We start from the raw sequence: 25,267 nt of genomic DNA on the forward strand, positions 1-25,267 counted from the left end.
CTCAACCACCAACAAATGACATGGGAAATGAATGGACCGATGTTGTGCGTTAAGGGAAGTGCTTATGTTGGGGAATTTAACATTGATGCGATGATCCAGAATATAGGTAAAAGCACAACCAGACTTTTGAAAATGATCTGTCAACCGAATTTACCGAATACGGTGCAGTAGTATCATATAAAAGGTAAGAGGAGAAAGTCTGACATCTAAAGGACAAATAGCATAATAAAAATATTGACTGAGAGAATCAATTTCATACAGTTTATTGGTAGTTATGGTGCTATTGATAAATAATATTGTTTTCTTGTCAGTCGTTATACCCAGTTTGGTTGATCAGAATATTTCAAACTGACAACCCATTATCGATCAAGTTGATAAAGTATTGATTTATGAAGTTTAAATAGTTAATCGGACCATTTCACCGAAGGTAGTAACGCATTTTCAGACATTTGAATGTATGAGAATTTGATTATACTTCTACTAATGTTAATGAAAATTATTATACATCGATGGAGGGCGTAACCATTACTCCAGTGAATATGGGCGTGGAAACTTTTGACAATAAGCGAGCGAATATCTATACATTTATTCCAAAACAAGAGATTTGTGATTTGAGGCGCATGTGTAAATTCGTTTAGAGTTGTGTGAAAAACATAATCCACCGCAACAGTTAAATAAAGAAATACAAATAAAAACGCTTTAAAAAAAAAACAAAAACGGATGTCGCCATCTTTAGTAAGGGACAATAAACCTCGAACTATTATAGAAACGTGTTGTAAAGAGTTGTAAGTTGTTAAGCGTTAGCATAATATTTATTTCGAGTCCTTGTTAAATGTCCTCTTCGCACATGTCATCCTTGGCGGATTAGTTAGGGTAAATAGAAAGAGTTTGTTAATTTGTAGCCACCATAGTCACCAAGTTGTTCTCGGTCGCCATGTTTGCTTTGGGTGACGCCAACCGTCTCCATTTTCCTCCGCCTCTGGTTGTCAAGAAGATGGCAGCTTCCAGGCAGGCATGAGAGGACATATTTCTTCGCAAATCGAATGAATCGGAATTATTACAACAAGATTAGACCACCCGTCAGTGCTTTTGCAAATACTGCATCGAATTAGGTAGGTAAATATTGCAGTGAGTTGGCGGTTTTACGGTAGTAGTGTTTTGTTGTGACAAACCGTCCGGCCATTTTTCTTGTGGGAGCAGTGCAAGTAGGCCGATGGTGAAAACATGGCTGCTTCCACTGACGGCGTGAAGCATAATAACAATATGTTCATGCACTTCGACTAGGCTTAGCTACATTACAAGACTGTTGTTGCAACTTTGTTTATGTAAGGTAATGTCTGCATATTAGAATAGCGCGAAAATAGACTGCATTTAATTGTAAGAAATTGCGACGCTTTGACAGATGCAAGCCAATCAAGCTAACACTTTGGATTTGAGCCGCTAGCCGCTATTGCAAGCGAACTTCTCCTAACAAATGTGGAAATTTGTGTTTTACTGCACAATGTAGAGTAATATGTGAATTAAGACACCGGGTTATTGCTATACTTTTTGTTGTTCGAACTTGAATGGTATGTTCCGTTGTTAGTAAATGCGTCGGAAGCGCTCCAGATAGTGCTAAGTTGACCAGCTACAATATGGCGACTCCCACAGAGGCATGAAAAAAAGCCGACTGCTCCGCGTGAGTTTCATCCGTGATTTACACGCGAGTTGTATCGCTACATGTCCCTGTGTGTGGTCGTCCGCCATTTGTTGCGATTGACTGCAATTTGTTACGTTTGTTTGTTAATGTAGTCAGTGGTCGCGTCTTATTCGCTTCCGCCATTTTTCAGACTGGCAATATCGTTAGCGGGGGCTTGTTTGGCTACAAGATGGCGACTTCCATGGTTTGAATTCAATGGTTCGAAACAACCGCGGATAATTGACGTTATTGATCCATATATACAGTGTTGTTGTCGGACAAAATATTCATCTGTGGAAGTGATCCGATGCTGTCATTTTGGCATCAGTTTTTGGGAAGAGTTTACGACAAAGCTAGACTCAGGCGCACCGAATAAGTTAACCACTGTGAAAAGTTGCCTAATTATCAAGTTTTGTTTTTTTCCGTTCAAAATTTCCTGCATAGTCGGTGCTTCAGCACACGCAAGTTCCCGTATTTTCTTTGTTTATTTATTTTGACAGAAGTCATGTCTGTCCCTGGCACCGCGGTGACTGGGACCTCGGCGTCGGTTCTGCAACCGCGGTGGAAACGGGTCCTCGGATGGTCGGGTCCTGTTCCCCGGCCCAGACATGGACACAGAGCCGTGGCGATAAAGGAACTGATGGTTGTGTTTGGCGGTGGAAATGAAGGGATAGTGGATGAATTACATGTCTACAATACTGGTAAATTTAAATTTGCTCTTATAACTTTACTCCTTGAACATGGTGTCACACTATGAACCCTACTTTTTTAACATATTCATCACTAATAAAGTACGCGTAGGAAGCATGAAAACTTTCGTAAAGGATAGATTATGTACAGCTCGATACACATCAGTACAGGCCGCAGCAGGCCTAAACAGATTCAAATGTCAGTACATGACCTCCCTCTGCTGGACAAGGGTCCACATTGTTAATTTAAAAAAGGCGGGCTAAAATAAAATGGATGTTTCTCGTTTCGCGATCTTGCAAAAATGAGTAACAGTTGTTGAAACATGTACTCTATCTCCTTGATTATGTTGTTTATTTTGTTAAAAATAAAAGGTATTCATGGAAATTTTAATTAAAACAACAATTTGATTTGTATGATCATAATCTTAGTGACTGAAATGTCCTTGCTAATACTGCAGTTAAATGTTTTAATGTAATGTGGTTTGTTTTTAATTTCTAGCAACAAACCAGTGGTTTATCCCTGCTGTCCGTGGTGACATTCCACCCGGATGTGCTGCTTATGGTTTTGTCTGTGATGGCACAAGATTGCTGGTATTTGGTGGTATGGTGGAATATGGAAAGTACAGCAATGATCTCTATGAATTACAGGTAGGTTTTCCCTTCAATGTGCCCACTTAATGAATGGCTGGACACATTTTACAACTTTTTAAAAATGTATTTTTGAATGTTTTTTGTTTGTTTTAATAAATTAAAATGCACAGACGTGTCTTTCTAACTCACGGGTTACATTTTAACTTCTATTTAGCTCCCTTAGTAACTACCTTGTAGTGTAACAAAGTATAATCAATGACCGTGATGCTGAGAAAAGGCCTTCTCACATGGCACTTGGTTTCCTTGGTTCTCACCGAGTAGCGTTCCGCAAGGACGACAGCTCCCCGATGCAAGCTTGTCCATATTTGAAGGTGCTTTTGTAGCAGCCAAAAAGGAGGCTTTTCCCACTGGCTGGTTTATTGCTGTTAGTACTCTGAAATCATTCCGCCAGCCTCTCTCCTATTGGATGCACCTTCTGACGTCACCGCAACACCGCTCCCAAGGGCGCATCATGGCAAACACCCACCTTGCGCATCGCGACACGTCATGGTGTTCCATCCTCATGGCCTCGTAGCATGGGTTTGTCGACAGCGCGCTGTGCTATGCTCAGTGCAGTGTGAAAAGGCCTTAATTCTTGTCGATCAATGTCACAAAACTGTGCTTTAAGTGGTCAAATTTAATTTGAAACCTTGGTAGAAGCTCTCTGTACCTAATCAACTTCAGGGTTTATTATGCCTGCAGAAAGCTTAACTTCATTTAAAAAAAATGAAGTTAGGCCAGCCATTTGTTCAATGGCTGGCGTTCTGATTGTGAATAAAGTTATATCCCAATCTCATACAATGGGTTATATAAATTTAAGAGACTGGAAATTGAGTTGAAGTCAACTTGTTGCCATCAATATAATTTTTTACCTTGATCTCTGTTTTAGGCCAGCCGATGGGAATGGAAAAAGTTAAAAGCAAAAAATCCCAAAAATGGCCCCCCTCCCTGTCCGCGTCTTGGTCACAGTTTTTCCCTGGTGGGAAACAAATGCTACTTGTTTGGCGGACTCGCCAATGACAGTGAGGATCCGAAAAACAACATTCCCAGGTAGTGTTTTCAGTGTGTTTGATATCACGTGTTCGTGTGTAAAATGACCAGGATTAATGCGTGGGTCATTTTCCTCAGATACCTGAATGATTTGTACATACTCGAGCTTCGTGCTGGGTCCAGCGTTGTCGCATGGGATATTCCAATCACGTATGGAGTCCTGCCTCCTCCTCGTGAGAGCCACACCGCAGTGGTCTACACAGAAAAGACAAGTAGAAAATCTCGACTGATAATTTATGGGGGAATGAGTGGATGTCGTCTTGGAGATCTGTGGACTCTTGACATTGGTAGGTTTATATAACCTGTTCATGAAATGAATTATACTTGGACAGTAGATGGCAGCCCTTTGGGTTATTGCAATTGTTTAATGTTGGCTTAACTACCTTTCTGTTATCTCCAGATACCTTAACATGGAACAAACCATCAGTGAGCGGCACAGCACCACTTCCTAGGAGTCTACACTCTGCCACTACCATCACAAATAAGTGAGGCAACTACTGCACCTTCCTACTTTGTGGTTTCTGTTGATTTAGTTTCGAGTTGGCAGCCTGACATGCTGTGTTGCCAAACATCTCATTGTGATTGCATTTAATGTACAGGATGTATGTTTTTGGCGGATGGGTTCCTTTGGTAATGGATGATGTCAAAGTGGCCACACATGAGAAAGAGTGGAAGTGCACAAACACCCTGGCCTGTTTAAATCTTGGTAGGTTTTACTGCATTTATATTTCTATTAAAAAATACATGTAAATTGGAAGCAAGAGTGCTGATTTGATTTTTTAAATTAATTAATTTATTTATTTATTCCCCCTTTAGATACCATGTGCTGGGAGACAGTGTTGATGGACACCCTTGAAGACAACATTCCCCGGGCCCGTGCTGGTCATTGTGCTGTGTCTATCAATTCCAGACTGTATGTTTGGAGTGGTCGTGATGGCTACCGTAAAGCATGGAACAACCAAGTCTGTTGTAAAGACCTCTGGTACCTGGAAACTGGTATGTGTGTGTTAAGTTTTCTTATTTTCATCATCTTGCCATCAGTTTAAGTGTTGAGGTTCATGGTTTTGTTTTTGGTGGTTTGTTTTTCTCTTCACCACCAGAGCGGCCACATGCCCCTGCTCGAGTGCAGTTGGTCCGTGCCAATACAAACTCCCTGGAAGTGAGCTGGGGAGCAGTTTCCACTGCGGACACATATTTATTGCAGCTGCAGAAATATGACATCCCTGCAACTCCAGCTGTAGCCTCGCCAGCCATGAGTGCGATCCCCTCGCAACCCGTGAACTCTCCAAAGAGTCCCGTTCCGGCTGCTGCAGCCCCCTCACCACAGACCCTGTCACAAGCTGGTATTACTGATGTTTCCTCTATTTTGCACCCAAGGCAAGCTCTATTGTTGTTTTGTGCAAAAAGGCTTATTACATCTTTATCAATTTTTACAGCTGTGTTGAAGGTTGCTACTCAGCAATCTGCCACAGGGGCATCTGTTGTCACAGTCCGCCCAAGCCACCCTGGGAAATCGCCTGTGACTGTGACATCCCTTCCTCCTGGTGTCAGAATGGTTATGCCTGCCCAGGTCACCCAAGGCTCGGTATGAACAAATGTGCAGATCAGGTTGCATTTATGACAATCATACGGTCAAATAACGAATTGTCTTCAACTTCCTCTTGATTCCAGCCTATTGGTAGTAGCCCGCAGATGAGTGGCATGGCAGCATTAGCCGCTGCAGCTGCAGCAACACAGAAGATTCCGCCGTCCTCTGCTGGAACAGTCCTCAATGTTCCTGCAGGTGCCACAATTCTCAAAACAGTAGCTGTTTCCCCTGGCACAACTACAGTGAAAGTTGCTTCCCCAGTCATGGTACATATCAAGAGGAAACAAATAATTTCTAAAAGTGTACTTCTAGCGGTCTCGAGCAAGGTGTTCAAATAATTTTGTGCGTACAGGTCAGCAACCCTGCCACACGCATGCTAAAAACTGCTGCAGCGCAGGTGGGCACAGCAGGCACGTCCTCGCCCAGCACTACCACCAGGCCAATCATCACTGTGCACAAGTCTGGTGCAGTCACTGTGGCTCAGCAGGCCCAGGTGGTAACCACTGTGATGGGAGGAGTTACCAAGACTATCGCTTTGGTCAAGAGTCCCCTCACCATGGGTAGTGGTGGCACGCTGGTAAGAAAATCTGATTCTTCACAACTGCGAATGGGTACAAGTAGTAATTTTTCAGTAATTAACTGTTGCATATGCTTGTGGGAGATCACATGCTTTCTAAATATTGTTTTACACACAAAGGTATTAGAATTAGCATTTTATGCTGATCGGCTTTGTCATAATTCGCCGAGCCAATCAATGACATAATTGATCGGCTCTGCAAAAGACATGTACTCCGAGTCGCCATCGTGTACAGTATATTTGAAATCAAAAGCTAGTTTCTTTTTAGCCTTGTCGCGTGTCTTTTGATGAAGTACTGTAAATATCTGACAACCAATAAAGTCATTTAAAAAAAAAAAAATAGCATGTCGGCGATGTGGGACAGACAACACATCTGAGACAGACAACATGTAATTTGTGGATCAGACTACAAATGTGGTCTTTCACGATTGCACTATGTCATACTACTGCAATAAAATCTTGTATTCCGATAGCACCGCATCCCGTCTTTTACGATCACTGGGCTTTATCTTGTCAACGCAAACGTGACCAGATACACTCCTTACCATGGCGATGACATCGCGACGCGTGTGTTATAAAACAAAATGGGGAAAAAAATTTGTGCTGGTAGTCAACGGTGCTCAGGAGATTAAGTTCATTTAAGGCTTGCTTGAGGTATGGTCACACACTTTTAATACAATACCGCTCGCAAGCAGGCAACAAAATGTAATGTAGTCTAGCAAGCTAGTGCTAGCACTAACAGTTGTGCGTTAACATGCTGCCGTTCTGTTGAATCATGCTCTCAAGTTTCGGTGTGTGTAAAGTAATTTAATTACAATAAAGTAATTTAACTACAGTAAGTTAGCTCCCATTATTTCTGTCATGTTGTAATGTTGGTTTAACATACCTGATTAGAATACATCACCTGACTGGAGCAGTGATTTCCAACCTTTATGGAGCAAAGGCACATATTTTACAATTGGAAAATCTCACAGCACACAAACAAACAAAAATGTCACAAAAAGTAGATGCACAGTAATTACTGTATATACTTCCTGCCATCCAATAGAAGAGCATTTATTTCTTCTGTCTATTATTATTATTTCTTGTAAATGAATAATTCTTTTGAGGAGTTAAGTAAAATTTTATAATTTCCCACAGCACGCCTAAAGATTGCTCATGGCAGACTAATGTACCACGGCACACTGGTTGGGAATCACTGGACTAGAGAAGATACTCATTATGCAGTACAGAGAGTCATTTAAATAGAGACATTGGTCCATCTTGTGATCTGATCGGTGATTGGTTATCGTTTTTTTTTTTTTAAACTCGGTGATTGGCCCCATAATTCTTGATCGTGTAAGTATATTTTGCCTTGTCACATGAAAACAATGTTCCGTGAGCATTGGGGGAAGGAGATGTGTTTAGTTAGTTAATTTATTTATCGTCATGACAATCACTCAGTTAAGATGAAATCATTTCATCTCTCTCTCTCTCTCATGTCGGCAGATCTCCAACCTTGGCAAGATGATGTCTGTGGTTCAAACCAAACCAGTGCAGACATCAGCTGTCACGGGCCAAGCTTCCACGAACCCTCTCACCCAAATAATTCAGGTAGAATATATGTAGTGCAAAGAAGCCCTCATACAGGTACAAGCTGTCTCTCCAGATAATTTGCATAAAAGTTTCCCTTTCGCTCCCCAGACAAAGGGTCCCCTGCCAGCCGGCACCATTCTGAAGCTGGTGACCTCTGCGGATGGAAAACCTGCAACAATCATCACCACCTCCCAGGCTGGAGGCGCCGGAAACAAGCCCACAATCCTTAATATCAGTGGTGTCTCTTCAAATGCCGCTAAACAGGGCCCCACTATTATTAAAACCATCCCGATGTCAGCCATCATGACCCAACCTGGAGCAACAGGTCTGAATTATCTAACTTTGTTGCCTTCAATTACACTAACACCAGAATATTTACAATTAAGTGCACAACACTGAAGTTGATTATGCTCATCTCATCTAAAAACACTTAAACAGTCATCGATTTTCTGTACCGCTCATCCTCACTAGGGTCGCGGGCGTGCTGGAGCCTATCCCAGCTGACTGAGCGAGAGGTGGGGTACACCCCGAACTGGTTGCCAGTCAATTGCAGGGTACACATAAACAAACAACCATTTGCACTCACATTCATACCTGTGGGCAATTTAGAGTCTTCAATCAACCAACCACGCATGTTTTTGGGATGTGGAAGGAAACCGGAGCACCCGGAGAAAACTCACGCAGGCACAGGGAGAACATGCAAACTCCACACAGGCGAGGCTGGGATTTGAACCCCAGTCCTCTAAAATGTGAGGCAGATGTGCTAACCATTCTTTCACCGTGCCGCCCACAATTGCGGTTTCTGTAATCCATAGTTTTTTACCGGAGCAGGTGATTGGCCTACTGCTCAACCCCGGCACCTGGTATTCCTAGGTGGTCTCCCATCCAAGTACTAACCAGGACCGACACTGCTTAGCTTCCGAGATCGGACAAGATCGGGCATTCCCAGGGTAGTATGGGACAACACTTAAACAACTCAATAAAATTTTCTGTGTGGGTACCAGGCTTATTTCGCTTATTCAGTTCTTTGCCTGCCATAAAGGGAGTTACAATTATTTTACCTTGTGCTGTTCCTTCTTTTAAAATGTCTACCAGTTTAGTGTCATTATTTGCACATGCATATTGACAACTACCTTTTGGTAAAGGCTTGCAAAAGTATTCGGCTGAAAAGTTATTACATTTTGCAGCGAATACAACCAAAATAAGTCTTAGAAGTTTATGTAATGCATCTGTATTGTTGGTCCTGTAGGTGTGACAAGTAGCACAGGAATGAAAACGCCCATAACAATCCTTACAACTAAGGTGATGACCACTGGAACGCCTGGCAAAATTATCACTGCAGTGCCCAAGCTCGGAACTGCAGCTGGCCAACAGGGATTGACACAGGTACACAGATCAACATAATACATTGACCTGGTATTTTGTTTTGCTGTGGACCATGTAGGGTTTATGTATAATAAGATTAACCCCAAATCTTCTGTCTGTAGGTTGTTTTGAAGGGTGCCCCAGGGCAGCCAGGGACTATTTTGCGCACTGTACCCATGAGCACAGTTGGCGGTGTTCGACTTGTTACGCCAGTGACAGTATCTGCTGTTAAACCCACTGTCACAACCCTGGTTGTCAAGGGAACAACTGGTATGAAAATAACTAGTCATTTAAAATTGTTTGGTACAGCCACTCCATCACAAATCACACTTTCTTTTGTTGTCACTTTTTTAGGTGTCACCTCTCTCGGCACTGTCACTGGTACAGTCTCCACAAGCCTAGCAGGTGGAACTGTGGACACTGCTAATGCATCTCTGGTTACTCCCATCACCACATTGGGGACCATTGCTACACTGTCCAGTCAGGTCATCAGTTCGCCTGCGATAACTGTGTCTGCTGCCCAGACTACCCTCACGTCTGCAACCACACTGCCCTCGTCCAGCATCACAGTGCAGGTGAAATTCTGCTTTTTACTTGTGCCAGTGGGAGATCAGTTCAGTTGTTGTACAATACAATTGGCTACTGTTATCTCAGCCTATAATGATTGCATAAAATGCTTGGTTTGTTTCATTTCTGTAAATAGAAATGGGCTGCAATTAAAGAGTTTTTTTTGTTTGTTGTTGTTGTTTTTTAAACAGATCTATTTAAAAATGCTTCTTCTTTGCTTCCCCACCCCAGAACCAGCCCACCCAGGTCACTCTAATCACAACTCCCAGCGGTGTAGAAGCACAACCAGTGCAGGATCTACCAGTGTCGATCCTGGCTTCACCCACCTCTGAACAGCCCAGCTCCTCTGAGGCTGGAGCTGCTGGAGATGGGTCCGGGACCGTAACTTTGGTCTGCTCTAACCCGCCGTGTGAGACACACGATACAGGAACTACTAATACAGCCACAACATCGTCTGCCCCCATCGGCGCAGGGCAAGTTTGCTCCAATTTACCCTGCGAAACCAGAACCACCACCACAGCTACAATTGGAGCAGGACAGGTCTGCTCAAATCCTCCTTGTGAGACCCACGAAACAGGAACCACCAACACAGCTACGATGGCATCATCAAATATGCCTGCGCTTCGTGTGTGCTCCAACCCGCCATGTGAGACCCATGAAACGGGGACAACCAACACGGCAACCACAGCATCAGCTAGCATGGGAGGAGTCCAGCAGGTGTGCTCCAATCCCCCCTGTGAGACTCACGTGACCGGTACCACCAACACATCCACGCAGGCGTCCTCCAACTTGAGTGAAGGTCAGACTGGCACGGTGCAGAGGGTTTGCTCCAACGCACCTTGTGAAACCCACGAGACCGGGACAACTAACACGCCATCGACGGCCACCTCCAACATGGGAGGGGACCAGACCAGCTCAGCAACTGGTGCCGTTCAAAGAGTTTGCTCCAACCCACCTTGCGAAACACACGAGACTGGGACCACCAACACAGCCACCACTGCGACCAGCAGTTTTGAGGCAGGAGAAGGCACAGGTACTAAGACTGTGTCAACATCAACACCAGCTTTTCCACCACGTCGATGAATGTATTTAATTAGAATTTGGCTGTCATTTAGAGAAATGAAAAGATTATTCACATTATTTGCTTTTGTTTTGACTGCAAATATAATTTGTGTGTTTGGCCATCTATCAGCAGCTCAGCAGACAGATGATGTAACTGAAGCCACCAGCAGCACTGAAGAGGCCTCTTCCACTGCAGCAGCTGTTACCACCACCACCCAGGGCAGAGCCATCACTACTGTCACTCAGTCCACGCCTGCCCCTGGGCCATCCGTACCTGTAAGAATAACTGTCTGTTTATGGCACAAAGAGCAACCGTCTCAGGCTGACTGTCAATGATAAAGTGAAGTCACTTAGATTTTTGCCATTGAGTATTTTTGTTTCTATTTTCCTCCAGTCGATCTCATCAATCACAGAGGGGGGGAGCACTGCAGCCAGCTCCACAGAAGAACCCATGCAGACTGAAGCGGCTGCATCAGCAGAAGCTGTACCTGCAGAGGAGGGAGCCACTCCTATGGAAACTCAGGCAGAAGTAAACTATCATGTCACTACACTTGTGCTGTGCTACTATCTGAAGTTCAATCAGCGATGCGTTGTTTTTGTGAATTATCACAGCCACCTGCTCTATAGAGAATCATTTATTGTGATGGATATGTTCCAGACTCGCCCATGATGGGTAATATTTTGCGATATAGAGAGACCGTTTAAAAACACTTTTATAGTTTCACCACTCCCACTCACTTAAAACACATTTAGACTTATTGTAACACACTTTTTGGAACGTTTATTAACTCCTATTTCCACACTCGCTGTGAAGTGGGAGACTGTCGTATACCATCACTGAGGAAACAGAGCAAGGACTCGTTCGCAGTTATCTGAATAAGAGGCGATATGTGCTTGTTTTAGGCTATTTGTCAGTGCCTGTTAGGTTTAACTGTAAAACTAAAGCACAAAACAAAAGAGCTGGTAACGTATACTTAAACACTAACCATCAACCAAGCCAACTACTAGCTTAATGCTAACATAATGCAAAATGCCATATTGACGGGCTAATGGAAATTAGCATGGATGTTGCAGTTTGAAACCTTTAAACAACTGCTACTTTAACACGAATGGAGCAGCAACACATACAAACGGGATACACAAATACTGTGGGAACGATGCTTATTACTGGAGTATGTTGGGGGTGTTTTCCGTCTCTTCTTGCTCCAATTACACTGAATCTCTGCCAGTAGACCCTTCAGTACCATCCAACATGTTGTGGCGCAACGTGGTACTACGGCAATGTTCAATAAACTGTCGGATACTCTGCATTGTGAGCAGGTGCGTTGTCATGGTGAAGCAGCCACAAGTTGTCCTGCCACAACTCTCACCTCTTCTTGTGCACTAAACAAAGCAAAACGGGACAGGATCTTTTTATAGCTGTAGGTGGATCGTCTGGCCCAAATTAACTCATAGGTGGATCGTCTGGCCCAAATTAACTCATTCAGTACCAGCCGTTTTCAGAAACTGCAGCCCCCTCAGTGGCATTTTTGACGATTTTGACGGATTGTTCTATAGATATATAAACATGGAACCTACCAAAAGAAATACTAAACTGTCTTCTTTCATCAGAAAAAAAGTACATTTCTACCTTTTACCGTTCGTTAGTAAACAGCAGTAGAACCTAGGTAAGTTACAGCAAATATCTAAACAGTGATTTCCTACTATACAACAGAGTTTGGCGTTTCAAGACGTCAGCACCCTCATGTCGAGTTGTGGTCCAGGACTTTTCTACCTCTATTATAAACTGCAGGAAGGATAGAGATTTATTTGGGTGTTTGGTTCTATATAGGACATAGGCGTTGAAAATGCTAATCTGAAAAAGAGAGGTCGCAAAATTCTCCGGCCAGTTTGGTGACCTTCGAATGAATGGATAATAAGCAATGTTCTGATCGAGTTTATCCACTCCATTCATGTGCGGGTTGTACTCTATGAAAAACTCTGGCTTCTTTCTCTGTCCTTTTTTCCACACGTCCACTCTGTTCATTATATTGTGGTGGCAGGTTGTTACCTTTTCACAATGTGTTTGTCCTGCCATGCAACCATTACCTTGCCTCCAAAGTGTGTTTTTGTTGCCGCTTTTATGGGCTGAGGTTCCCCTCTGTTCTTCCTCAGCGTCCCGCAAATTTTAGTTTATCAAGTAGACACTCATACAGGTCAACTGAATTATACAAATTGTCAATGAACAGAGTGTAGCCATGTCCTGCGAGGCGGTCAAGGAGCACAAAAACAACACTGGAGAGCGTACAGGATTCCCCTGTGTACGGCAGCATGTTGAAGCAATATCCCGCCTTCGAGTCCCACATGTACGATTTTATTCCGTACTTGATGGATTTTTGCGGGTTGTATACCCGGAAGAACAGGCATCCCCGCTACTTCATCATTCCTTTATCAATGCATACGTTTTCTTCAGGCTGGTACAATGTCTTGAACTTGTCCACCAAGTAGTCAAGCACTGGTCGGACTCTATGCTTTCTATCAGAAGCCTCATGTGATGCATTTGTGTTCAAATGTAGGAACCGCCATATAATTTGGTAGCGGTTCCTTGCCATAGTATTGCCAAAATACTGCGTGGCATACGTTTCATCAACAGACCACTACATTGCAAGGATTGGTTAGTAGAGTCCCAAAATATTTCGACCTGTTGGACTGTGAGCGACTTCGACCCGTTTCCACTGCTGTGTGGCAGACTGCTGGTTTGTGCTTCAAGAAAATCCACAGCGAAGTGGTTTGTTTCATTCACAATATATTGAAGCAGCTCCATTGTAAGCAACCACTCCAGGAAGTGTGCTGGCTGGTCAGAATCCAACTTTGCAGCGGTGCCCAGGAGTCGCCGTGAATTTGATCTTTGTTAGTTCCCCGTCAGCAGACGACCAGCCATGAGAACCCCCACCACTGCTTGATGCACCTCCTTTAAATGATAAAAAATAAACAATTACCATAAAAATTAGGCTTTACACAAGCAGGATTTTCGGGGCCGATCAGCAAGTTTAAAAAAAACGATATCCGATCACAAGATGGAGCAGTGTGTCTCTTTAAATGACTTGTTCATTTACTGTATATACTTGTGTAGTGTATACTGAGTATATTCAAAAGTATTCTCGAGCATTTTAGACAAAAGGTAAAACATTGACCTCGAGGGGGAATTCAAGGATTGGCCACTGACATAAGTTTAAGTTTTCAGTCAGGTGAAACCAACATTACAACATGACAGAAATAATGAGTGCTAACTTTGTGTAATTAAATTACTTTATTCTAATTAAATTACTTTGCACACACTGAAATGTAAGAACGCCGGCATGTTTACATACAACTTTTAGTGCTATTTTTGTGTGTGGGACTATTTTTGCGGTGTCTCGGACAAACGACACGTAAGTTATTTGCAGTCTGTGCACAACTGAAGTATGTCGTGGGGAATGTCATCTAAGTGCTTCAACACAATAAATTCGATCGAGCACCTGAAGAATGTACACGAGGAGGAGCATGCCGCGTTCAAGCAACGCAGCGTGATGGAAGAGGGGTGGAGTGAAACGGCCAAACTCTGGACAACATCCGTCCAAATAGCTGGGACAGTGAGAAAGTTAGAGTAAGCATGTCATTAACAGTATTTATTAAAGTAATTTAAATGCAATAAAGTAATTTAATTACATTAAATTGGCACCCATTATTTCTGTCATGTTGTAATGTGGATTTGACCTGAATTTATGTCAGTGGCCAATCCTTGAAATACCCCCCTAGAGGTCATTGGTGTTTTAACTTTTGTCTAAAATGGTAGAGAATCAATTTGAGCTGGGACAGGCTCCAGCACGCCCGCAACCCTTGAGGATAGGCTGTACAGAAAATGGATGGATACAGTATACAGTACATACAATAAATGAAAAAGTCATGTGATCGGTTATCTTTTTTTTTTATTTTTTTTAAACTTGCTGATCGGTGATCGGCCCCAAAAATCCTGATCGTGTAAAGCCTAATTAAAAGTATGTGAACATACCTCAAGCAATCTGTGAATGAACGTCCTCTCCCGAGCATCGGTGATGACCACCACACGGTTTGCCTTATTTTATTTTCCCCCCACACTATAAATTTGCGCGATCTATTGTTGTTGTCGTTGCCATAGTAACGAGTGTATCCAGTGTCGATTGATTTGACAAGATAAAGCCCAGTTTTGGTAAGACTGTAAACAGTGGTATTTTAGAAAAACTGATCGCACTATGTATTTTGTATTTTTTTTTGTGCACTGCTATCTATAACTAAAATATCAAGTTTATCTAGCTATCGAAGCTCCACGTCATGTTTTTGTCCATATCTACAGTATGTATTATCTGTACATGTATAATATCGTGGGACAAACTGGTGTACATATTGTGCATGATGGAGGGTAAAAGAAGTAATTGCTCAGGCTATGGAAGTTAGCTAGTTCTTGCCACTTCCGTGACTTTCTGGGGATTTAAGGGGAGGATGCCCTGCTGCTCCCAGTTGAACTTGACGGACTAATCTGCTTCAGGCTCAGGGCTGTAGTCCGAATAGTCATCGGCAGACGAAGCCTAAGGCGAAGTGGACTTTGAGCGGGTTGCATTCTCACCGCCACCATTGCTCGACACTACCGTCGTTACACACGGTTCCGCTTCGAAGCCTCATCCCTGTCATCCGCCCACGTTTGCCATCGTCATTTGACAAACGTGACGTGTATTTTTTTTTTAAATTATTATTATTTTTTTTTTGCAATTTCCACCTTCTCTCAACCACACTCTCCTTCTACACCACTCCACCATCACGCCACACCCCCTCTCCGGATATTTTCTTCTTCTGACCATGTTTACAGAGCTCTGATCAAAGGCACTGCTGCCATCTAGTATTGGTTCACCATGGTATAATCCTTGCTGTGGCTTATTTACAATGGAGCTGCACAAAGCCTTGTACCTGATGCCATGACAAAACGTGCAAAATGTATTAATACATCTGTGCCACTTAACAGATGGGTTTTAGTCAACGTTAGATGGGTTTTAGTAAATGTATTTATAGGTTTTTGGCACTGAATTAGTTAAAGGGGAAAAGTTAATGTAGTTTGAGTTTGAAATCTTGTCACACCAGTCCTGGATCTTTACTGACACTGTCATGTTTTGGTCAGGGAGATGCAGTAGCCACAGCCACAGCCTTGAACCTGCCATCGGAGCTCATGTCTGAGGGCCAGGGGGCCACACTGATGGTAACGGGGCTGTCAGACGAGGAGCTGGCTGTCACAGCTGCAGCAGAGGCCGCTGCTCAGGCAGCAGCTACTGAAGAAGCTCAGGCCTTGGCCATCCAAGCAGTCCTCCAGGCTGCCCAGCAAGCTGTAATGAGTGAGTTTTTCATTTTTCAAAGGCCACAAATGTTGTGCCTGTCCAAAAGGTACCGAAACAAATTATTTTTGTGCAGATGAAAGTGATGCAGCCGGGGAGGGGCAGCAAACCACCACCATCCCCATCATGTTGACACAGCAGGAGCTCGCAGCACTGGTCCAGCAACAGCAGCAACTTCAGGAGGCCCAGGCTGCCGCTCAGCAAGGTGCTGTAGACACAAGCATGCCCACTGAGGGCCTCGCTCCTGCTGACAGCCTCAACGACCCCTCTGTGGAGAGCAACGGACACAGCGAGATGGCTGCCGCAGTAACAAGTGCAGTGGCCTCCCTGCTGCCACGTACCACTGCTGAGAGTAAGGCCCCCTGCACACTGAGCCACGCGATCCAACTGGACAATCGGAAATGAATTACTGTCGGTGACTGACCCTCACACACCTACCAACTTGCTGCAATGGAAAAACTGCTGCCCCTGGTGTTCTTATTGTGAAATGACGTTAAATATTTAATTGAACCACAAATTACATTTCACAATTGTCCAGGCAAAAGCATATTGCGCTGACGGCTGTAGCTATATTCTAATAACACAAACGGGTGAGAATAAAGGTGTGTGTGAATATTCGAGAGGCCGTTTGCCTTATCGTTCCGCCATTGACTACACTTGGCATTTTGTCATCAGAGAGCCTCCACGCTTGGCTTTTTACCCGCAGTGACGTAAAAAAATATAAAGTATTACCGTAAAACGTCATATATTTACTGAAAGGGTTCGCACGTTCATGAAAAACCTGGAAAAGTAATTGAAATTGAACATGAATCGTCCTTTCAAGCTAATGTTTCCCGACAGCCAGATTGCGAGTAATTTTGCGAGTGGTGAGAGAGTGCAGTCACGTGTGCACATACGGGCCTGCTCCGTATTTTAAGAAGCTGCTACTTAAAGAAGTGTCACAACAAACTGCATATGTTGTGCTGTTCGACGAATGTCTTAACAGACAATTGAAGTCGAAACAAATGGACATACACATTAGATTGTGGGATGGATCAAATACGAAAAAACACTAATACATTGATTGGCTCTGAATTTTGGGGGCACTCCTCTGCGGCCGATATGGTTGACGCGTGTGTGCATTTCAATTATTTTCTGTGGTCTGACTTAAATGTGTAAATTTTTTTGGTCTTGGAAATTAAGGGGAAAGTTTTGGGGAAAGTCATGGAAAACTGTTGGTTAAAAAAAGTGTATGAGCCCAGTACTGAACAACTGGATCTGACTTGGTATCCGGAAACGTGCTTTTCGTTATGAGAGATCATGTAAAATGGCATGGTTAATTGACCGTTTTCATCTGTTTAATATGGAGCGCTTTTTCTACCCCCCCCAACCCCACTGGATGTTTTGTTGAAAACAACTGGATTAATGTTTCCTGTCTCGCCACTTCCTATCCACACAGCACTGGCTCCGTCGAGTACATTTGCACCGGTTGTATCAGTGGCCAGTCCCGCCAAGCTGCAAGCGGCAGCTGCGCTAGCTGAAGTAGCCAATGGCATTGAGGGAGAGGTGAGTTTTGGCAGAACAGCCTTGTTGACTTTTCTTGGAGAATGGAATCTGGAGTGTCCGTTGACAGAATGTGTATCACTTTGTTGGTGTCTAGAAACAAGCCCCTCAGCCAACCCCTGTGAAGCCTGCTGTAAAGAAAGAGAATCAGTGGTTTGATGTCGGGATTGTCAAAGTGACAAATATGGTTGTCACTCACTTCTATGTGCCAGCAGATGATTCACAAGGAGATGTAAATATCCTCTGAGACCTCCTTTTTATACTTCAGTTTCTTGTGAAGTACTTGTTCACTTTTGTTGTATCCGTCTTGTATCCATTAGGATGACTCTGGCGTTATTCCAGACTACGGCCAGATGAAGAAAATGGAGCTTCAGCCTGGGACAGCGTACAAGTTTCGTGTAGCTGGAATCAATGCTTGTGGCCGTGGGGCGTTCTCAGAGATATCCGCTTTTAAGACTTGCCTGCCTGGATTCCCCGGCGCACCATGCGCCATCAAAATCAGCAAGGTAAAGTCACAAGTAAAGCTGAGCCCGTGGGATTTTGGCCCAAATAGACGAGGGTTGCAAAATTCCTGGAATTTTCAGTTGGTAACTTTTCATGGGAATTTATGAGGTGAAAAAAACAGGGATGGGAACATATTGGTTTAAATTAGGACTTTAAAAAAATCAAGGTTGCTCAAGATTATTTTAAGAGTAATCTGTCGATTATTTTCGTCACGTAATTGAATTAAAGCAAAATCCATCCCTTTATTGAAAAACAGGAAATTATTTCAAATTGACTGCAGAAAATGTGCAGCCATAAATTGATTGATTCAGTTACTGTTTTGTTCCGTAATTTCTGACAGAAAATACACACAAATGTTGGACATTGTTTTCCAAAGTAAAAGCAGATGTCTGCAAATGTCTTTTGATTAAACACAAAGATAATCAGTTTGCTCTCATGGAGGACTACTGAAATAGAGTCTTTGAGAGGCTGAAATCAGAGAATTTTAAGTTAAAGGTCCCATGCCATCAAAATCAATTTTTTTTGTAGTTTTATGCATAACAGAGCAAAAATTATTCTGTGACATAGTTTAAGTTTGACATCTATGCAGTTTGTCGATTGAATGCAAAAGGCAATAAACGGCAAAATGGGTGGATTTGAAATCGCCGTCGTCGTGACGTAGTTTATCAATTAATATTTAAGTACCTCCACACATTGTGGTTGGTACCCTCCCACTCAACTTAGCTGAACGGCATTTCTGAGTGTCAAAGCGAGCGAGTCTCAACCATACAAATACAGTCTATAAGTATACATTTTGTGTTTTATAACAATCCTGAACTATATTTATCCTTTTTAATGTAACTGTGGATGAAAAAGCAAAGCTTGCATTCATTGTCGCCAGCGATGAATGTTGCACGCAGGCTCAGTTCAAATTAATGGGAGCGGATGACAAGCATAACCTAAAAATTCCCCACCCCTCTTTCAATTTTCACCCACGTCCCCTTTCAGCTCAGTGGGCCAACAAGCCAACGCTTGGTGAATTGTGCGCCACAATTATAGTAAGAAATCAAAGGATCCAAATGCAATGTCACTATAATCGCCTGGCCGCCACAATCCACCGTGATATCGCCAAGGACCAAGCAGAGCAAAGCTGGTTCCCATATTTAAATTAAGAATAAGAGCAATTGAATTAGAGCAAAGTTGATTTACATATCAAATATTAATAAGGAATCCGGCCGTTTCAATCGCCAAGCATAAAAGACCAACTAGAATAGCTTGAAAACCCAAAATTATCTTCCAAACCCGATAAAAGTATATGAAAAAAAAAATATGGCATGGGAACTTTAAACAAGAACTCTAAATGAAGAGCTGGGTGATTAATTGAAATTTAATCAGGAGTCCGATTTTGGCTTCTCAGAAACAGAAAAACGTTATAATCAAAGAAAAATGATTGTGCCGTGGCGTGGGTTGTGTATGCAAGTTTCTGCGTTGAAAACGCACCCTGTGTTTCTTGTAGCAAGCGTGTGACTCATGTTCTTTTGTGCTCCCTGAGGGTGCTTTAAGCTGTTTGACCACCCTAGTTTGAATTTACTGTAAAACCAAACACACAACAAAACGAATTGCACACATTCTATATTTAAATACAAGACATCGTGTTAGACATTACCAGCTTATGCCAACAGTCAATGGAAAAACCTGTTGACAGGCGAGTTAATATCCATCCATTTTCTGAGCCGCTTCTCCTCACTAGGGTCGCGGGCGTGCTGGAGCCTATCCCAGCTGTCATCGGGCAGGAGGCGGGGTACACCCTGAACTGGTTGCCAGCCAATCGCAGGGCACATAGAAACAAACAACCATTCGCACTCACAGTCACGCCTACGGGCAATTTAGAGTCTCCAATTAATGCATGTTTTTGGGATGTGCCCGGAGAAAACCCACGCAGGCACGGGAAGAACATGCATACTCCACACAGGCGGGGCCAGGGATTGAACCCGAGTCCTCAGAACTGTGAGGCTGACGCTCTAACCAGTCGTCCACCGTGCCGCAGGCTAGTTAATATTAGCATTAAATCATGGGAGGGATTTAACTTAAAATAACCAATATTCACACAACGCCATAGTAACAGACAGACAGACAGTGTAACAATACTCACAGGAATATATTCTTCCTAATCTGTTAAAAAAACAGTTGGTTTTATTATTGCGACTTTCCTCAACTACTTGTTTTTTAGCTTACAGAAATGAGTAGCTCAATGCATGGATCACTCTAAGAGGCCAAGTAACTCAAAGCAGGAACAGCAGATAGTCTTTTGTGGCTTTGTATAAAAAGACTGGACTTTACCCCGATCTGATCAGCTTGATCCGTATCGGCCGATAATTGGCATTTTATGCTGATTGGCTTTGTCATAATTCGCTGATCCGATCCATGACGTCATAGATCGGCTCCGCAAAAGAGATTTACTCCGCGTTGCAATCGTCTACAGTATATTTGAAATCCAAAAGCTAGTTTATTTTTTGCCTTGTGGTACGTTCTCAAAAAAAACATGTCGGCAGTGTGGGACAGACAACACAAAATGCGTTGATCAGACTACAAGACAAATTTGGTCTACAAGTCAAATTTGATCATTTCCCATGGCACACTGGTTGGGAATCACTGGACTAGAGAATACTTTTGAAGATACTCAGTATACAGTACACAAGTATACACAGGAAATGAACAAGTCATTTAAATAGACGCATTGCTCCATCTTGTGATCGGTTATCGTTTTTTTAAATCTCGATGATCGGCCCCAAAAATCCTGATCGTGTAAAGCCTAAAAAAGACAAATGCTTTTTTTCCCCCTGACTGTCTGACATGAAATCCGACTAAAATGTTCCTGTTTTGGGTCAATTAGGTTTACCAATGTTATTTCCATTCGCTAAATGCCAGCATATTGAGAGGGGTGTTTTTTTTTGGTTGTTGACACATTTTGTAGAATAGACCAGACAGTCACCCCAGGTGGGCCAATGTTTTTAGCCATGACTGTTTTTATTTTTATTTTTTAATATATTATTATTTTACTTGTTATGAGTTCATTTGCTGGTTCTTAAGTTAAATTTAAAGAGTTGAGTTTTAGTAGTTAATAAGTTTAGAAATCAATGAATAATGTTTATTAATCGTGATTTAAATATCAATTTAAAAAATCTTATTTTTCCAGAATCGCCCGGCCTTACTAAACGATTAATCGATTAGTTCTCGATTCATTGGTGCACCTCTATAAGAAATCATGTAGTTGGAGAAAATTTGTTTTTAATGTAATTCTAGCTAAAAACACCAGATTTCATGCGAGTAGAGTTGAATAACTGCTATTCCTCAATCAAATGCAAATCAACCACATCCCCATCATGCACTGTGCAATTCTCCATTACAAGTACGGATGGGTTCACCAATCTGGACTTTTTATATTTTCCTTTCCACATTTTGAATGGAACTGTTGGTAATTTGGGACGGTGGGGTTGCACTTGTTAGTACTTGGGGATGAGCATTATTTAACTTATTTTAATTTCTTTGTTCTGTATGAATTGATTGTTTAGTTTATGGAATGTTTAAAACTTGATAGTTGTATATACTGAGAAATAACAGATTGAGCGTAGGTAGAACTTTATCAAGCTTTTATCATGAAATGACATGTTTTATTGTATTATTTTGCACAGATGTCTGCTTATGACAAAACCAAATCTTAATATTTATGCTAGACTAGAAAACCTTTCCAAAGTTTCCCATCTTAACGTCTCATGGAAATTGTGTCGTCGTCGTCGTCCCCCCCCCTTAGCAACCATAACTATAACACTATAACTGTTCTGTCACACAGAGCCCAGATGGCGCTCACCTGACCTGGGAGCCTCCCAGTGTGACGTCGGGGAAGATCATCGAGTATTCCGTGTACCTGGCCATCCAGAGCAACCAGACGGCCGAGGCCAAGGCCTCCACCCCGGCCCAGTTAGCATTTATGCGCGTGTACTGTGGGCCCAACCCCTCTTGCCTGGTGCAGTCTTCCAGCCTCTCCAATGCCCACATCGACTACACCACCAAGCCAGCCATCATCTTCCGCATCGCCGCCCGAAATGAGAAGGGCTACGGTCCTGCCACTCAAGTTCGATGGCTGCAGGGTGAGAAGCACAATTCTTAAACTAATATTTCAACGTGAGACAATGTTGTAACGAACATGATGCTTCATAGAATCTGGCAAAGATGGTGCCTCTGCAAAACCGGCACCCAAAAGACCAGGCACCTCTCCTGATACGTAAGTACTTAATTTGGCCTGACATGGTGGCAAGACTTAACGTTGAAACATGCTGTACTTATTTTGCTTTTGTGTGCTCTTCCAGTAAGACTACTGGTCCAAAGAAAGCAAGGACGGACCAGTGAGGTTTCCCAGAGATCCCTCCCCCTTTGTCCTTTTCCTATTTGCTGTCCTTTTTATCAGGAAGACCTCTTCATCCTCAATGTCATCCGAACAGCATCCTCCTCCACCCTCAAGTCTCAGACACGACAACACCAGAGGCACAACACCCGAATGAAGCCGAGATGATAGTCAATCTGAGTCGTTTCTGTAGATAAAACCCTCTTTCGTCCATGTTCTGTTGGCCATGATATTTGTAGAGTGGCATAAACCTAGAAGCACATTATCTTTTCCAGTCGAATCGAATCCTTTTTCGCCATTTTAATGTTTGCTTTTTGGGGGGCTTGTTTCAGTAGTTTAACAGTAGAGAACCATTTTCATCTTTCACAAAGTGGGAGCCAGCCTGGGTGCTATGTTACTTTTTTCTGGGTCATCTTTTGTGGGGGATGTAGCGAGAGACTACATAAATGTACAGTGTTGGAACAAGGCTGTGGAGGCATTAGATTAGATGAACGGAAATCAGTATGGAATCAAATAAAGCACTTGTCCTTAATGAGAGGACATGATTTTTTTCCTTTCTTTTTTGCTCCAAATTGCATCAACAAGACCTGAGTCCATACAGTCATGATGGTACGGGACTCCTGGTAACGTCATCACTGTGTGCTTTTCACCCCAAGATGAGGACTGGTGGCATCCGGATGTGGTCTCCCTCCCCCAAAATAAAATAATTTGTAGAGAATTGACCTTGAACTTTGCTCCGACTGAGACTTGCACCCCACACACACACACACACACACACACACAAATCATTGCAAAATCTTCCCCAAAAATTAGCGTGCAATGGCGCAGATCTTTTTGTGTAGTTTATTTTTGTATATATTTTTTTTAAGCTTTCCCCCGACTGTGTATGTGTGCATTTTTAAAAACATCACTTTTTTTTTTTTTTTTTTTAAACTGTTGTTCCTCCCCTCACCCAATAGTTTGTGTTTGTGGGCAGATGGGTGGCCATGTTGAAGTTGCCACTATATTTTTAAAAGTCGTCACTCAGTTGGTTGTATGTTCTTGTTAACAGATGGTAATGAAAGAGCGAAACTTTTGTATGTATTTGTTTCAAGTAGAACTGCAGAGGTTATAGGACTGAAGGGAACTTTAAGTGGACCCAGGGATAGATTTTACTTTGTTTACTACAACGTTCTCCATGCTTGTTTTTGCTTTGTTTGCCAAACATGGTTTCATGGGATTCATACCCGCTCCCTTAACATCCCACTCAGTTGTCCTATGCTTTTTATTCTCATGAATGTGGTCTCTCACCTCTTCATTTTTTTTTTTTGGGTAGAATGTCAAATTATATTAGTAGGCATATTCCCCTATCCTATTGATGTATGTGAATCCATTTAATAAATTTTAATTTTTTTTTTCCCCCCTTCTTTGACTCTGTATTTCAAACTGCAGATGGCATGCCAGTCAGCTGCGAGGTGCAAACCTGTGTGACTTCGATTGAGGTTGTCTTTGAGCAAAAGAGCTTACATAGCCAGTGTACTCACTTGTAAATTAGTTCGTTCATAGAGCAAGAATAAAACAAAACAAAGTCACGTTGGCCTTTTATATAATTACCTGTGATGCTGTTTTTTCACATTGGTCATCTCTTCATTGCCTTTTTGTGTATTTACGATGAAAGAAAAAAATCTATATACAAAGATATGTATAGTCTCCCTGATTGTTTTTGATTTGCCTGTATCATGCCGATTCTGCGTGTGGGAGTCATAATCCCATGACAGTACAGCACCAACTTGTACTGGAGTGTGTGTTTTCGCCAAGGCCGCGCATCTCTGTTGTGATGATACTGGCCAGCCTGTTCTCTCTCTGTTGTCTCTCATCTAATCTACCTTTTGTGGGTTCGCTCAGTTTCTTTGTCTGGCTGAACTTTCTCTTCAAATGCATTCTTATTTTTTGTGCGTGTCAGTGTGTCTGTTGAACAAAACTAGACATGCATGCAAAAGCAGTGTATTTTGGTAGTGATGCCTTAAATTAATTAGATCATACGCTGAAGGTTCTACAAGGAAAAACAACAAAAAAAAAACATTTAATAAGTTTGTTCCTCTCTCCACGTGGTATTCAAGTGTGTCCTTCCCTTCCTCAGTCCGTTTGCAGGGTCACTCTTTTTGCACCCTTGTTCGATAGGTCACCGTCAGCAGTGCCGAGATGTGTCTGACCTTTCCCCTCCACGAGTGGTTCTGTCACCACTGGCAGTCGTTGCGAGTTTCTCTCGACGAGTCGCAAGCTACCTGGAAATGTCTTGTATTTTCAAATGTGTGTTTTTTTGTACTGTAGGGAGTAATGTATCTTTTATCATCCAAAAAATAAACATGGTAAACAGCCGGGCTTGGTGTCTTCACCCCACCCCCCACATCCCCAATCAGCGACCACAACTTCACCAACTGCAACCATACTGGGGGCCGTTTTTTTTGTGGTGGCTCACGTTGAAATTAACAGCAATTCACAGCACACCCAATTATTTTTTATTTGTTTAACATTGGAGCTAAACGTGTTCTTGCTGTTATTGGAAGCCACCCCATAATAAAGCTTATTTGGTGACTCGAATACGACTACGGCGCGCTCCGAGAAATTGACGTTAAAGGTTACGTCGCAGAACTCCGCAAACCGAGAACTCCCTGTAATCACAACTGAAAGTCTAACACGAA

At 42.7% G+C, this 25,267-nt stretch overlaps 1 protein-coding gene and 1 pseudogene across 6 annotated transcripts; one reads left to right on the forward strand and one right to left on the reverse strand.

Annotated features, from left to right (window-relative positions):
* The first annotated feature begins 982 nt into the window (after positions 1 to 982).
* Positions 983 to 24,943, forward strand: hcfc1a (host cell factor C1a). Of its 6 annotated transcripts, XM_061687667.1 has the most exons (28): positions 983 to 1,112; positions 2,179 to 2,379; positions 2,867 to 3,015; positions 3,887 to 4,047; positions 4,126 to 4,334; positions 4,448 to 4,532; positions 4,647 to 4,753; positions 4,864 to 5,043; positions 5,148 to 5,390; positions 5,484 to 5,632; positions 5,719 to 5,901; positions 5,988 to 6,212; positions 7,701 to 7,805; positions 7,896 to 8,112; positions 9,037 to 9,173; positions 9,275 to 9,422; positions 9,507 to 9,727; positions 9,951 to 10,752; positions 10,912 to 11,057; positions 11,176 to 11,310; positions 15,949 to 16,159; positions 16,236 to 16,511; positions 17,598 to 17,704; positions 17,799 to 17,933; positions 18,022 to 18,207; positions 22,035 to 22,332; positions 22,403 to 22,466; positions 22,552 to 24,943. In XM_061687667.1, the coding sequence occupies exons 2-28, from the start codon at positions 2,184 to 2,186 to the stop codon at positions 22,589 to 22,591; spliced, it is 5,115 nt and encodes a 1,704-aa protein (XP_061543651.1). In that variant the 5' UTR covers positions 983 to 1,112; positions 2,179 to 2,183; the 3' UTR covers positions 22,592 to 24,943. The 6 variants fall into 6 exon arrangements, with proteins under 6 accessions (XP_061543651.1, XP_061543645.1, XP_061543650.1 ...); XM_061687661.1 differs by having other exon boundaries at positions 5,148 to 5,632; XM_061687666.1 differs by having other exon boundaries at positions 5,148 to 5,632; positions 10,915 to 11,057.
* Positions 8,636 to 8,755, reverse strand: LOC133409350 (5S ribosomal RNA; annotated as a pseudogene).
* Positions 24,944 to 25,267: the final 324 nt, after the last annotated feature.

Source organism: Phycodurus eques, chromosome 10 (genome assembly GCF_024500275.1).
Source record: "Phycodurus eques isolate BA_2022a chromosome 10, UOR_Pequ_1.1, whole genome shotgun sequence".
NCBI lineage: Eukaryota > Metazoa > Chordata > Actinopteri > Syngnathiformes > Syngnathidae > Phycodurus > Phycodurus eques.